Source organism: Crocodylus siamensis, chromosome 4 (genome assembly GCF_052110815.1).
Source record: "Crocodylus siamensis isolate JL-2025a chromosome 4, ASM5211081v1, whole genome shotgun sequence".
NCBI lineage: Eukaryota > Metazoa > Chordata > Crocodylia > Crocodylidae > Crocodylus > Crocodylus siamensis.
In genome coordinates, this window is record NC_143398.1 from 89,350,099 (window position 1) to 89,367,062 (window position 16,964).

At 41.5% G+C, this 16,964-nt stretch overlaps 1 protein-coding gene across 1 annotated transcript in view; it reads right to left on the reverse strand.

Annotated features, from left to right (window-relative positions):
• The window catches only part of ANO4 (anoctamin 4), a 387,697-nt gene that overhangs the window by 189,303 nt on the left and 181,430 nt on the right, over window positions 1-16,964 (reverse strand). Inside the window, exon 5 of the mRNA XM_090041055.1 lies at window positions 6,289-6,399. Within this exon, the coding sequence (XP_089897181.1) occupies window positions 6,289-6,399 (111 nt within the window). The remainder of the gene's footprint in view (window positions 1-6,288; window positions 6,400-16,964) is intronic.

Consider the following 16,964-nt stretch of genomic DNA (forward strand, 5'->3'; position numbering starts at 1 on the left):
CTCTGCCTACATGACTGGCCTAACACACCTGGGTGGGGGCTTAAACTCCTTATTGTTCTAAGTAAAGTCATCATGACTGGGAGGGGGCTAGAGACTCTACCAGTCTACCTGGCAACCAGTGATGCATTTCAAATTGGTTGGCTAGCAGCCAACAGTTGCTGGCCTTCATTGGATCAGGTAAATGAGGTCATAAGGTCTATATAAGTTAAGGACTGCTGGGGGGAGGGGGGGGCAAGGCAGCAGCCATGATGAAGACTCACAGAGAAACTAGACTAACTAAAACTCTCTCTCTCTCTCGAAACTCATAGTCAAGAAACTGTTTGCCTCCAGAGGAAATCTCCAACTGCCTCTGGATGATACTTGTGAGTAAGCTACTTTGGATCTAACTACATATATAGCTTGCAGTGACACAGATGCTTAATCAAAGGCTACCATGCCAATGTTTGCTCTAAGATATTTATCTGATATTGCTCTACCCTGTACCATATTCTAAACCTACTCCTTGTTTTCCTTTGTACCTAATATAGGAGACTTATTGGGAGAGGATCTAGCTTATGCCTCAGGGTCCCCAGGTTCGGCTGACTAAGGGAGGCCACTATTTGTGCTTCAGACTGAGGGAAGGACACCAAATTCTTGTAGTGGGTCAAGTACCCTCAAGGACTACTAGGCCTGTGTTTCCCAGAAGGCACAGATCCAAGATCAGTCTAGACTTGGTGGTGGTGGCGTTACCCCCAGGCTTGCAGGTATGCTCCAGGAAGGGGGTCAGCCAGACGTGAGGCACCCCCAGAGAGGCACTCAGAGCCTGGAAGGTGGTGGAGTAAAGTGAGGTGGGTGGCTCAACACAGGAGCACCCCCTACTGACCCACCACAGTATAGACATACCCTAAGTCTTTCTTTGGATAGCTCTGTATGGCCCCTGTATTTTTAGCAGGTTCCAGGTTTAGTGAGGTAGTTATTTCTGGATTAATTCTGCCTTGTTAAGGGCCATTTCAGAGAGGTTCTGAGTACTTATACAGGTGGGTCAACCTGAAGTCACTTCCAACTTTATGATCCTATGATATACTTTGAGCTAGAGAATTTGAACACAGAATTTTAGTAGAAAACAGTTAGAAATGGCTGCCAATCCCTTAAATTATAATTTATGCAGGATACTTTTCTCTGGTTAGCAGTCCAGAGGAGGCTAAGAGCACAGGGTCAGTGGAATGGAAAGTAAAAAAAGGGCAACTATAAACAGTGGCAGATCAAGATTTATTGAGACCCTGGGCAAACAGAAAATTGGAGGCCACCAGGTAAGGACAGGTTCCCCTTGCACCCATCATGGGGTGGTGGCTGAGCCTGCCCAGCCTTCTTGGCATATCAAGAGTGAACCAGGGGGTGTGAACACTGCTCAGGTGAAGGCAGCTCTGGCCCCAACCTGTCCCAGCCCCTCCACCTGGTGGGTGTTGTGCAGCCAGGGCTACAGTCCCCCAGCACTGTGGGACAGGCCAGGGCTGGGACTGGCCTGGAGGGGTGGGGGGCATGCCACCCCCAGCTGCCTGCCTGCCCCTCTGCCAGCCCTGGTGGGGCAGAGCAGGTCTGTCCTATACCAGCCTGTCCCAGTGGCAGTGGTGCTGGTGACACCCACAAACACAAGAGAGCAGGAGCTTGGCCGCTTATGGGGCCTCCTGGCAACAGACGGCCCTGGGAAACCACCACCATCCACACGGAGCATTGCGCCTGCCCCCTAGTCTTTGGCACTGGCTTGGCCAGAGGGGAAGAGGTGCATGCTACCTGCCCCAGATGCCTGCTGCTAGGATGCCTGACTGGCCATGCTGCTCCTGGTTCCCCAGAAGACAACTGATTTGCAGGGACCCCTGGACTCAGGCCCTACAGGCTTGTACATTAGTCTGACCCTGCTTATAGACTGAAATCTTTGTTTTAAAAAATAAGAAGTGCTGCTGAATACTAAAAAACTTGGCAGAGGTTCAGCTAGCAAAAAGTTAAATAGAATAGGTCCAGAAAGAAAGAAAATGCCCAGAAAAAGTCACATTAATATAATCAAAAACAGATTTAAAAGCAGCAAGAACCATTCTAACTATCAATTTTTATGTTCCCTGCATTGAATAAAGGTAACAAAGACTAATCAGGTCAAGCAGCCAAGAAGGAACGTTTAACTACACTATGTTCTAATTATTTGGTATTCATGTCTGACTGCAGGTAGAAAGGACATTCTCAGATGTGTGGCTAGTCTTTGCAAATCTGGTTGTACAGCCAGCTGGTTGTACCAAAACTCATGGGCATGAAGGATGAACTACTCTCACAGGTGAAATATGTTCTTTCCAAATCACAAGAGATATGGAGCTTGTATTGTCAATGGTGGCTGCATGTGTTCTATGCATAATAAAGGATCTCAGTGTTCAGGACTATCAAGATGGCACCTTGCTTTAGCACTAAAATTCCTATTAAAAAAGGAGTTAATTCTTAACTGATCCTCTGTATAGTTTCATTCATTTTAAACTGCTGGAACTGATGAACTAGATGTAAGCTCTGGGGATGTAACCTGATGCATGTTACATTCATTAATCATTTACAAATATTTTCTTACTCAATGCTATAACAGGCCTGAAATTTTTAAAGAGGTGAGGATATTTCCCAGGAATTTCAATTATTTTTAACTAGTCTTCAAAGAAATAGGCAAACTCAGTTTATCCAGTGCATGCATATAACCCACGGTTATCCAACTTCTAAATGGCCAGGGACCAACCACTTCATGGGTCACACCATCAGAGGTTGCATGCTCATAGGCTACTCCAGGGTGAGCCAGGGCTCCAAAAACAACACACCATGTGCATCCCCACCTCTCTTTACCATGTACCCTCCCACCTCCCCAACCACCTGGAGTTGCACACCTGTGCAGCCCCAGGCTCACCCTCAGCTCCCCTGGGTGCACCTTGGGGTAGGAACAGGCACCAAAAGCCAAAGGAGGAAGTGGGAAGCCCAGAGAATCCAGCTGCTGTTTCAGCCAGAATGACGGGAGCAATGGTAGTTAGGCAGGAGCCAGAGGCTGCAATTTAGCCCTTTGTGGGCTGCATGTGGCCCCTGGCCAGCTGGACCACCCTAGACACTCCAACCACATAAAGCAATCCTACAGTGTGGTGCTTTATACCAAGGGAACTTGGGAGGTGACAGCTTCTAAATGCAACGTATGTTACATGGACACTGTCTACACTCTCAGAGGACTACAGGAGGGAGTGTCACTACAAAGCTTGGCACTCCTGCTCTCTGCTGGGAAGAAAGTGATGTAACTTCCCTTAATGCAGTTCCGGGTGTGTGTACCATAAACCACATCTGAAAAAGTGGTTTGGGCCATAACCGGTGCCACCTATTGCATCTCAGGTGTATGCACATGGAGGCAACAGTTATGACAAAGGCTGAAAGAACCAGGATTATTTAATATGGAGAAGAGAAGAATGGGGTGGGGGAGGGGTTGATAACCATCTTCAAATACCTGAAGGTCAATTACAGAGACTGGAGATGGGCTTTTCTCTGTGGCTGTAGGGGGCAGGGCTTGGAGCAATGGTGTCAAGCTTCAGCAGGGGATTGGCGATAAGGAGCAACATTCTGATGATGAGGGTGGTCAAGCACTAGAACAGGCTACCTTTGGAAATTGTGAAATCTCCATCCTTGGAAATTTTCAAGGGAAGGTTACACAGACACTTGGCTGGGGTGCTTTAGTTAGGGATGATCCTGCCTTGATCAGAGAGTTGAACTAGATGACCTTGTGAGGTCCCTTCCAGCCCTACTTTGTTATGAGTACTGTGTCTTGCTGTAGCACTCTTTAACATGGTCAGCTGGGAGAACAGACATAGGTCTAGTCTCAAAAACTTCCTTTTGTAAAGGAAAAAGCCAAACTTTAGTATGAATAGCAAATATTTTGTGATTTTCAAAATAATAAATATTTGAAAAAGGAGCGGTAGGTTAAGAGACTACTGAAATGTTTATAATCCAAAGTCTGCAGAATTATACTACTCAGCATCCTTTCCTGCCCACGGCAGGGGGTCAGACTTGATGATCTGCTTAGATCCCTTCTGACCCTACCAACTATGAAACTATGAAACCCATACTTATTGCTAGGAGATGGACACACATGGCATGCCTTATCATATTAACCATTCCCATAAAAATCAGCCTAACTATGACCATCTAGTCATAATATTCTTCAGCCTACTCCTTCTCAAGCAGACACAAAAAATGATGATAGTTCCAACGTACCTTGATAATCACTGTATTTGAACAACGGACCAAACCAAGTGGGAAGAATGCAAGGTTAGACAAACACTTGACTGGGATTGTTTAATCAGGGATGAGTCTGCCATGAGCAGGAAGTTGGACTAGAAGAACTTTCCAGCCTTATTTTTGTATGAATCTATTTTTAAGGTCTGGAGACAGGGATTATTCAGGAGAAATGTTATGTCAGTTTTGAAAGCACATAGGGATCCTATCAATATGCAGGGAGCCAGCAGGGAGGAGAGTTGTTTAATGGAGTCTGCTGGAGCCCGGAAATAAACATGCTCCAGCAAACTCTGGTTTCACGTGTATCAGTGTCTTCATGCTGAAAAATGGTGGCAAGGCACTTTGAACTAAAGCTTGTTCAATGAGCTTTATTTCAAAGTGCCCTGCCACCATTTTTCAGTGCAGGGGACACTGATACACATGATGCTCAGGAGCTTTTAATTAGCATGGCTCACTAATTAAAGTGCCCACTGTACCTCCTGGAGCATGTGTAAAAATACCCATAGAATTTAGCATAAATTTATGGTACGGAAGAGTGAACACTGAGATTTTTATCAAGCAGCCAAGAAGCTCACTGCTGTTATGGCTGAACTTACATTCTCCCCAAATTAATGTCACCTCCACTCAAAAGAATAGGAGATAAGTTTGTCTGGTTCCTAGTGCTTATGATCAAATTAGAGAGAAATATGGGTATTTTTAGATATGCTTATGTATCCTGTTGTGCTTGAAGATTTAAGTAGTTATACCTTTTTGTAGAAAATTATTGTAGAGGACAACCAGTTTAAAACAAAACCCTGAATAAGAGAACAGAGGCTATCACTAAAGCAGCAGAAACTCTGAACCATGAGTTTTGTTTGGTCCATGGCCAAAATAAGTTTTCACACTATTGTGGAGAATTACTTGTAAAATTCAAGAGCTGTTTAGATTCAAAAGATACTTCAAATTTAATTCATATGCAAAAAAAAAAAGAAGAAAAGTTTTCAGAGTTTTAAAATTTTTATTTTGTCCTACTTGAGTTCTTGAGATTTCTCTCAGCTGACATTTGAGCTGGTGTGTACAGAGCAAATCACAGACAACTGTGTATAAAATATGCAAATACTGCTATGAAATTTATTCCCACAGAGCTTCAGGCCTCCAGGTGACTTGGTCGTCCTTCCTACTCCAATTTTTTTACCTTCATAGTACATAGCACATGCAGGAGCTTTGCTCTGGTTTGGTTCTTATCCCTTAAAAATGAGAATTACCTCCCAGTCTGCAGGGTGCAGAAAGCAAAGGGATAAGAAACTGTAAGAAGAATAAATTGTGAAGAGAATGTTACTAAAATAATTTTCTTCCAAATTTCAAGTGTAATAAGTCTCTTTATCCAAAAAATGTATTGTTGTTCTGGCAAGCAAGCCTAGGATAGAGGTTGCCTGTTGTTTTAAAGAATTGCTGAAATCCCTTTATTGGTTTTGCTTCTTACCACTGGAAAGAGATATAACAGTTTAAAACCAATTAACAAATAAGGATCCACATTCACTTGCTTCGGAAGGAAAGAAATCTCATACAAAGATGTAAAAGCTGTTTTTTTAGTATCTACAGCAATTAATCATTCAATCTAAATTAACATAAATAGACATCAATGGGCATGAATGTCCCTGAGACTTTGGAACCACTTGAAATGCAAGCCCAGACACAGTTCCCAGATTATGGTAGGGCACAGGGTATTGATATTTCTTCCTTTTCGGCCAGCAGTGTCAAGAATGGATAATTTTTTTAACTCCTAAATATTTCTAGCAAATTTTGTTTCAAATGTCTATGACAGTAGAACATTCAGGTAAATAATAATTCAAATCTTATTATGGCTCCTCTGTTAATGTTTTCCTGATGAAATTTAATTACCCACTGAACCATTAGGTTCAAATTCATGCAGTTACTATTTAGTTCTTTAGTTTACCCAACTATTACATACCATACTGACTCATCTCAATGAGCTGTTCTGCAATGTATCTGATTTTAGATCCAAGTATAACTTACTTTCTTGTATTGCATTAAGAATTTCTGAAAAGTCCGCATCTCTCTTCTGCGCATCTGGGTCAATTGGTATTTGTGTTTCCAACCGGTTACCTTGCAAATCCTTTCTTCCTTCTGAAGAAACTGAACAAATTGAAGGAGATTGCAAGAGTGCAGCAGAATATCCAGCAAGGGGAAACTTGAGAAGTTGAGTAAGCTTTACAAAGAATGAAGCTACCTAATCTTTTTCCCCATCCAAACCAACTTTCCTCCAGAAAAGGCAGGCATAACACAGCACAGACAGGGCTTTCCTCAATGCATTTGAGACAAAAGAGAGCAAAAGCCATAAAATGCTATGCAGCACACAACCACTGACAGACACCATGGCTGAACTCCTCGAAACAGACACATGCCATCATCATTCCATGAGGCTATTCTCACCATACCAACCACAAAACCAACTCCAGTATGTGAGAATGAAGTAATAGTACAAACAATGTGATGCCACCACAACAGCTAATTAAAATGAAACACGCTAATATGTGAAACAAAATGAAGTCTCAAGACAGCAATAAGGCATCAGGAAGTATAGAGCAGAAACAGGACATTGATCATGCCACAAGACCTCCTATATATGCCAGCATGATGCAATTGCATTATGTATGAGGTGCTACAGCATTGCAGCGTGTTCGAAAGATGTTTGCATGATCCAAATGTTGTTGCTGTGGCTGTATGGTTGTCTAGGTATGTGCTGGTGCATTACACACTTCTGCAACACTTTATAGACAAAGATATAGGCAAGTGGTTACATTTTCAAATATATTTGCACATGTATATAGGTGCATGATTGACCCATTTTGCAAGCTTAAATGCCTCTCTTCCATGTACATGTTAGGTAGGCAGTTTGTAAATTGGACCTTCCAACATAAAGAAAAGCACAGCTGCATGTCAAGAGCAGAGCAAAACCTTTTTGGAGGCATGATGATATACTGTAAATAAGTATGATGATATACTGAATACAGTCTCTAAACTCCTGTCTGTTGACAATTCTAAGAACCGCTAACAACCGAGAAGTGACTATTGGACATAGCATATTTTAAAGTGGAGTACCAAAAAGTTACTGATCATAAATGCATCTGTGAAAAGTGATACACTGGAGTAATGAATACATGAAGAAGTATTGTAGAACATAAAATTACAATGGTCAAGGAAATAGAATTCACAGCAATTAGAAACACATGAGTTACCATACTGAATCAGATAATTGGCCCATGTTGTCCAATACCCATTCTCCATAATTAGCTGCCACTCATGCTTCTGAAGGCGATGAATACCTCCTCCTCTCTCGTGTCCTGCAGCAAGTCAATTGTCTGACAACAATGGAAATATTTCTTCCTAACCTCTTCAATTTTCTTTTGCCATGAAGCTTGAAATTTGATCAGGCTTTTATTATTTTAGCATTTTAGCTTCCAACAAATGTTATCTCTATTGACAAAATTATCCAGTCCTATTTTAAAGTGTGCCATATGCTATGTTGCCTTTTTGAAATATAAGTCTCAGATCGAAGCGATATCTGCCTTGGTCTTTTTTGTTTCTTAACAGAAAAATATTATACTTTCAAACTATCTCATATTTGGTCTAGCTTTATTTTTTTTGCTCCAGAGAGAGGACCCCATTATTATCAAAGGCAGTTTTCTTCTTCATTCTTCTAAGGTAGGCTGTCACTGTTGCAGCAGGAAACAAACTTTTAATGATGAAGAGCAGTGGTTTTCAAGCTGCCATCTGCAGACCCCTAGGGGTCCTCAGACTATGTCTAAGGGGTCCATGAAAGATGACTATGATCAATCAAAAGTATGTAAATAGCCACACTTACAATTCAAAGGCTCTATACCTTCATTCAAAATTTCCAAAGGGGTCTGCACCTCCATTCAAAACTTTTTTGAGGTCCACAAATGATAAGAGGTTGACAAACACTGATGAAGAGCAAAGAGAGTTACTACAGTGAGACAGCCGGTACTTTATATAATAGCAACCTGCCAAAGGCCTGAGTGGGTGAGGTCTAAGATCTGTCCCACAAAAGAATTCTGATCACCTGGGAGCCAGTGGAAAGTAATTCAGCTCCTGAAAGAGACAGTATGGCAGGGGTGGAGAAATCAGCAGTGACCAGTGATTTATTTAAGTCAAGGGTGTCAAAGGCCAGTTCCAGCCCATGGAACTATGTCATCTAGCTTGTGGAGGGTAGGAATTTGGTAGTAGGGTGAGCAGCAGCAGCATTCAATGTCATGGCTCCTTGAGCCATGGCAGCCACTGCTCACCGCACTGACAAATGTTCAGCCTCATAAGCAACTTTGCAGGCCAGATGACACTGCTCCTTGCTCTGGATCTACAGGGCTGGATGAGTTTGACATCCCTTATTTAAGTGGTTTCTTATCGCCAATTAATTTCAACTTAAAAAAAACGTAAAATACCAAACTATCAACTTCTGACAAATAGTAAAAATATATTCTCTTTTAATATCCTCAAATCCAGCAGTCTAGCCTTACCACTTACTTCCCAGCTAGAATCAACCAGTCACAAAACAACAAATGCAAAATTCCCTGTCCTCAAAAGACACTCACCCTTACCACATTACAACCCTCATTTCAGAAAGACCGTGAATATAGTTGAGCTTGGTAGCAACTTCACAACTTTTAACTAATTAAACAATAAAAATACCACTTTTCCTCCCAATAATGGAGATGCAAATCAGATTTTTCAGTACAGGACAATAAACTTCCCCATCATTGGGGCTCTAGCCATTTTCCTTCTGCTTCAGTTGTCACGGGTTATCTGTAAACCAGATGGAAGACTGTACTAACTACTATTAGCCATAGTCCCATGATCAGGAAAAGATATCCTCATTAAATGTCCCAAAGCATTATGATCTTCAGTATCTCCATCATGACTATGATAAGGAATTTCCTGAGCTCCTGCAGGAACTTTCAGCACAACAGCCCAATCAATGCACTGAGGCTGTGTCTGAACTGCACACTTATTATTGTTTCTAGCAGTGGCATGCCCACATACACCATGCTGCATCACATATGTTAACCCCTGATAGGACCATGACCCCTGACCAGCTTCATCTATGCAGTGCCAGGGAGGGCTAATTAGCACTGATGAATGACAGTGCCAAGTAGTCTGCTATCAGAATAGTATGGTTGTGGCTACACTACAGGGCATCATATACTGAACAGCACAGTATATCTGATGGTGCTGCTAACCAGCATGGTAGATTTGTGGTTTAGCCATAGTCTGAAAGTAGACCCATTCGAGTTCCATGCAAAAAACATGCATCCATAATGAATTCCTGACTCCACTGAAGTAAACAGGAATTTCCCTGATTCCTTCTGTGAAGCCAAAATTTCCAGTGCTCTATATCACAGGTTATCAACCTAGAGCCTGTGGAGCCACTGGATGTGGTGCATGGAAGTGGGGCTTTGTTGATAGGTCTTTTACCATGCTGCAGGTGGGCAGCCATGTGACAGAGCTTTCCTATGCAATGCTGCAGCTGGGTGGAAAAGAGAAACAGCAGTGACAGCACAAGTTGGATCCTAGCACTGGCCTGCCTTCAGCCTGAGGTGAGCCATTTTGGCCCACTGTCGGAAAAGACCACCCTGTGATCTATATGATTCATTTTTGGTATCGAAGGCTCTATGCTATTCAGTCGAGATGCAAACAGCACACCTTCACTCCTCTTCACAAAGTCTCTTAAACATGGCTCAACTGTGTAAAAAACCAGTCCAGTGGTATCATCCAGTCAGATTTCAGTGATACAGACAAATTTGGAGACATCATCCTTTGTCAGTCATCCATGATTTAATGTTTGGTTAACCACCAGCATGAACTGAAGAAAAAATCTCAGTCTGCCAACACTATAACTTCACAAATCTAATTAAACTAAAAAAATATGAAAATCAATGGGCAGCCTTTCTTCTTCCATATCCTTTGTGCTGCTAAGAATGGAAAATTGCTGAATCTTGACTCTCCCCCATCCAGTCCCTTTCATAGGTGAGGCTGCTGAATTTGTTTTCTGCAAGAAGGGATATCTAGGTGGTAGAGGAGCAACCAGTCACATAAAGACAATTTGCTCTTCTCTTCTCATGAGACTAAAGAAATTGCAAGCAAGTCCTTAGAGGGGACCCATCATTTGGGCGTTAACAACATCTAACCTCATACTTCCCATCCAGTTTTAGGGGTCTAAGGTCAAAGCTATCAATGGACTTTGCCAGAATAAAGTGAAAGATCTCTTTAGTTTGCCAGATATCCTGCTCCCAGACCACCACTGTAGGAAGACGCTTTTGGCATCCATAAGTGCATTTTGCCTGCTTTCTGATATTTTTAAAGAGAAATGGCTCCCAGATAGGCAGATCTTTTTGACAGGCCATGGGTACCAGTCCTTATCACTGCAAGCCAACAGCAGATTTTTCCAGGTGAATGCTTTTTGTAGGCATCTGGCCCCTAATTTTAACATCTCTCTCTTGCTTGAGAAGCTAAATTATCCACTTGCTTTCTCATGACAGCTACAGTAACAAATCCCTCTTAGGGAACATATATGGAGAACTTCCTGAGATGCTGATAGTGATTCTCAACCTTGTTAGACTCAAGGCACTTGTCAGAAAATGCCAGCTCTTAGTTTTAACTCATTTTTTTAGTGCAGAAAAATAATAAAGGGATTCTTCTGTTTGCAAAGGACTCAGGTTGTGTCCAGACAAGTGCAGACTTTTGGTTCCCCAGGGACAAGTAGCAGTGGTGCACATTGAGCCAAAGCTACTTGTCCCTGAGGAATGCCCATGCCATGTATACTTTGGTGCACAGCAAGTTACCCTGGGGATGGTAGGGGAGGCTGGGACCAGCACTGTGCATATCCAGGGGTCAAAAAAACCTATGGAAAAAAAATGGGGCAGTGTACGTACAGGCAGTGTGCCCTTGCAGCGTGGAGAACACGTCAGTGTGTGTTATGTGGTGCTGCAGGCATGTTTGTGGTGCCACATACTGCACAGCTGCACCCATCTGGATGCATCCCAAGAGGTCAAAATGATTGGACACTGTCACTGGATCTGGATGTGCAGGTACATGTGGTTGGTGGCACTGCAAGCCTCTTTGCAGTGTTGCGAACTGCACAAGTTGCACATTAATCAGTGGGTGGTGCTGCTAGGGAAAATTTGCTAACAGGATATCCCAGTAGCAAAGAAAAAAATGGCACAACCCATGCCAAAGTGGCAAGTGCTGGGACAAATGCAGAGATGGGGGAGCAGGCAGCCCAGGGCTGCCTGTTCTTCCTTCTGCGCATGATGTGGAGCCCCCATGCTGAGGCACCCAGTGCCCCAGCCAGTCACTCCCTGGCTGGTTTGGGCAGAGGGTGCCTCAAGACATGGGAGCAGGCAGCCCTGGGTTGGCTACTCCCCTGTCTCCAGTGCAGGGGCTGAGCAGCATGCGGAGATGGGGGAGCAGGCAGCCCAGGGCTGGTCAGGGGACAGGGTACCTCAGCGCAGGGGACGGCTAGCCCATGCTGAGGCATCCGGTGCCCCAGCCAGCCCCCCCTGCAGCACATGGAGCAGCAGGACCCTGCACAGGCAAGGGTATGCCTTGTGGCACAAAGTAGTGGCACAAATTTGTGTTGCTACTATTTGTGGGCATGCCTCTCTGCTTGTATGGCTTGGCCTGTGAAATCTATTTGAAATCTTGCAGCTCATGTTTGCACACTTGACAGTGAGATTTTCACTAACAAACAACATTTTAAGAGTACAAACCTGAGATTTTTCTTTAGTTTAATTTGGTGCTTTAGTTGAACTGAAATCTGTTAACTAAGTAAAAACCTTGATCTTCACACTTTTGATTCAGCTACAGTGTGCACCTCTACACAAAATGCTTTACTGAACAGCAGACTAATTTGCTGCACAGTAAAGCATCACAATCTACAGGTGCATGGCAGTTAGGATGCAATAGATACTGTGTTGACAGATAGTCCCATCAGCTACAAGTGGTATCCGGCAGTGCAGTAAATTACTACACTTAAATGTACATGTAGATGGTGATGTTTGGGATTAGTTTACTGCAGCTCAGACTGAGCCAAAGTATACTCAGTCAAATTTTTGCATGTGTAGATGCATACAGTATGTCATTGATTGACTCTATTAAGCATAAAGCAGTACAGGATTTTCTTTTATTTTTCCTTGGAGGTACTCCATTAATCCAGGGTAGATAAATAATCAAACAAAATAAAAAAACAACATATAGATTTAGTTATAAACTAAAAGTTATTTTATAAGTCTCCCTCAAGCTTTAAAATAAGATGAAATCGATCAATACTTTGAAACAATGGACCATTTAGCAAAGCACTTAATCACACGCTTAACCTTTCACATGAGTAGTTCCACTGAAGAGAATGAGTTTATCCATTTATTTGCAGTTAAGAACCCTCTTCAGCATTTTGCTACATCCGGGCCTTACTACAGAGAGTATCTATCCTATCCAATTACCACATAGGACTTAGCACATAGACTGCTCACTTCTAAAACTTCCCTTCCATCCACACCTTTTATGCACAGTATAAACTTTTAGTCATATTTTCAGAAGTTTGTATATTTTACCATACATACAAATTCAGATGTGAGTACCTCCTGATTTGTATATATTTGTAACTATGTCATGACAAGTAGTGGAACTTGCATACAAAGAAAAATGTGTCTGTGCTTCTCAAAATTTGTTTGTTTCTTTTTAAAAAATATATAATCACGTAAGTGTTGGCATTTCCCAATCTTTCCATTTCTGAAAGCATGCCAGGGAACTCAACTGATATTTCAATTCACTGGACCAGCCAAACTTTCACAAGCAGTACATCTGCATTTTTACATGTGGCTTCCATTTATTAGTTGGAACAGGAAGATTAATTTTCTTGTTTTCTCTAGTCTCTTTTTCCCACAAATTGCAATAATTTAGTACAAATAAATCAGGCCGCTACAGAGAAAAGAAAAGGAGACTTGCTGCTTCTAAGAGTTCTGCCACTGACATAGCTGACTAGTGGCTTCTCTCAGATCAATGGTTTGAGTTTATTATTTTGGCAGCAAACAAGCTGTCTTGTAATGGCTCCAACCCTGAAATGGATTATGATTAGCAAATGATTGGTATGCTGCACAGTTGATATTTCTCTCACAGAGGCATCTGTCTCTTTAGAAGAACAACATTTATAGAGTAATAGTAATTCCAACTTGGGTATTTACATTTTACCTAAAATGTAAAATACTTTGTAGTTTCACCTGAAGAAATTTTTCTCTACATTTCTACCTGAATATAACCATAACTTGTTGTGCAGTATTAATGACACAAAATAACTATCTGTGTCCACCAGAGCCATCCTCACTTTAGGAGTGGATGAATTATCTCTGTGCATGCAAACCTTTACTGGCTTTTCAGTAAGTACAGTTGTTAAATCACTCTTGGTGTGTCTGTGTCTATACATGCATTTAGGTGCACCTAAATTTAATGTTCATTAGCTTAATGCACATTAAGGTGATTTAGGCTCATTTCTACATATGCACATGTTAAAGCACATTGACAAAATGTGCATGGACTGTCATGGGACTAAAGTTAGTCCCATGTGCACACGCTTAATGCACCTTAAAATGGTTATTTTAGGCTATTCATGCCTAAATTCAAGGCATGTCATCTTGGAGCAGTCTCTATTAATCGAGTTTGCTCTGCATGTGATCTGATGCGCCTGGTGCTGCATCACATGCATTTATATAAATGGCAAAATGCATGTCAGCACTGAGGAAATGGAAGTGGTGCACTTTTGAACTAAAACACTTTTGATGTGTTTTAGGTCAAAAGCACACCACCACCATTTTCTCACTGGAGATGCGCATTTTGCCATTTATACAAATGCATGCACCGCAGCATCAGCCACTTCTAAAAGTGGCCAGGGCTGTGGCGCAAGCATGTGTACAAATGTCCAATGTGCCTTACATTGGGCTAAAGCACCTCAAATCAGCATGTGTAGACATGCCTTCTATAATTGTGAATCTGAAGCTATCAGTTATGTAGGGGTTTTGTTAGCTAGTGTGGTACAGACATTAAGCCAATAACTGTTGATATCAATGTTGGTATTGTCCTTTCTGTGAAAGGAATTAAACATGAAGAACATCACAACACATTTTCCCAATGTGAGTGTGTGGAGTGGATTTAATGACTCACCTTAAATACTTGTGGTGGGGAACATATTGGCCCACGTATTGTGTCAAGAACAGAAGCTTTTTGCAAATGACATAGATTATAAAGGCTCCTTCTGTGCTAGCAAGGCAATGACAACTAGTTTAGCACATTGCTAATCTGAATGACAGCTAATGCAGTCCGGTATGTCTGGGTAAAGCTGAGTGGAAGAAAATGCTGCTACTTGCTGAAGTTGCTTATAAACACAGGTGCTTTTTCTGAAAAATAAAGCTACACCTGCAAACTTTTCAATGATTTTTGTTATCAAAATTCTTGTTTAATTGTCTAGATAGTTGTGAAAAAAACAAGATTGCAATATTCTGTGCCTGTCTATACACTCCCCACCCCATGAGAGAACTAGAAGCCAACACATTCTTATTATGTATCAACTCAAATAACAGAAAACTAGTTTAACCCTTTTTGTTAAAATTCTGGAATAACCATTTTTGCATGAGAGGGTGCTTTACAACATAGCTAGTGCTGTAATAGTCAATTAAATATAAAAGGGAAGAGAAAAATGAAACAGAGTTATAGGAAAAGGGCATATAAGAGGTGCACCCTTTAAAGGATTGAGCTGCAATTTGTTGGACTGAAATTAATATGGTCCAAAATTTAAGCCTATAGGTCTCATCTTGTTTCATACAGGTCAGCCTTAAGTTGATTGTGAGATAACAACTTCTCTTGGTGAATACAGGCCTGAACCATGGCCTCTTGCAGAAAAAGCCATACACAAGTGAAGACAAATGACAAAGTGAAACAAAATTCAGAGGGTCACTTTGTGGAGATTTTGGGGGGTAATTCATTGAGGAAGAATGGTTTCTCTCTCACAGGTGAGTCAAAATTAAGGAGTAGAAAGGATCATCTGGAGGCATAGGAGAGAGCTAGCCAGAACTATATATTACATTGTCTCAGCGTTTGTCATCATCCTGAAATAGGATGAAAAGTTGAAATGTTGGAACTTTTCTGAGCATGTATACGTCTAAAAAAATAGACTAGGAAATATTAGAAAGTTTCATTTTGGATGCCTTTGACAATAAACTACTGTAGTTAGTCAAATACAAGTTCAGATATTTCCCCCCAATTAGCATAGGGAAAAAAAGCCCCTCATCTTATGATTGCATACAAGAAAACTTCCTTAAGTACACTGCCTAGCATTAAATTACTGCCAAGAGCAGCATATACTCAGAAATGGCAAACAACTAGGAAGTTGATTATATGTAACCAATACTGAGCATGGCTATAAAATATATAACCCATTTGGGGTAAGCATACTGATGGGAACCTACCACAAAGATAGATTTGTGCAGCCCACTTGAATAAATGATACAGTAGTGCCCATTGCAGGCAGCCCCCCTCAATGCCCACTGTTTCTGAGGTCATACATTTCAACTTCCTCTTCACTCCCACGGTTGAGCTGCACCTTTCTTTCCTATTCCCAATGATTCCTGTTTCTTCACCAGCCTTAAATCACTGGCAAAATCATGAAATGGGGCCCCAAACAGTACACCCAGAATTCCTCTGTCTACTATCTCCCAGCCTGTTGCATATGATTAGTGTAGCCCTGCCCTCCAGGAGGTGAAACCAGACCAGGTTGTCCTGCATACACATTTTTGGAGATCCCAGGATTCATGACAAGAACACCAGGTTCCAGTCATGAGTGGGAGGCTACTTAGCACATGGATCCTTTGTATGGGAGTATCTGGAGTACACACATATACCGAACACTGCTGAGCTGTGGGGTCACCATGGCTTGAAATGCTGTTGACTCTGCTGGGGCTCAGCCCAAAGAACGATGTAGTAAATCATGAGCTTTTTGGCTTTGGCTTTGACCTAATATCATGCATAATAGGCATAGGATAGTTTAAGGGACAGCATATTTGCCAGCAAGGGTGGTGGGAGGGCTTTCAGCAGATCAAATGCGACATTGAATATGTGAATATTATGTAATAAGGTGGGATTCTGGTTCCACAATGTGTTTAATAGTGACTGTTTTTGTTTTTCACCTCTGATAAAATGGATAAGGGGCTCCAAGAGTGGGTGAGGGAACTTGGAATTATATAAGAAACAAGTTAAATGATTTCTAAATGGGTTTTCAGCAATTCACAAGTGATATTATTTCTTCTGTGAATGTTAGGAAATTTTGTGAAAGTGAGTTTGTATTAACTTTGTGAAACCTCAGGTGGGTTTCGTTTATTTGTAGTTTTTCTTAATGTGTTTCATAGTGACAGTTTTTCTAATAAAATGTTTTTAATAAAAAAAAAAATCATGCATAATTTGTACGATATATAAATACTCAGAGCATAGGTGTATATATAACTATATTTTTTTTTTTTCAAAAAAAATTGTAGTATATACAAGTAGGTACTGAAGTGCTGCTTAAAGCAGTGTTTATGAAGACCCTTTGGTTAAACTTGTAGCAGGTTCAAGAAAGATAAAATACACCAATCCTG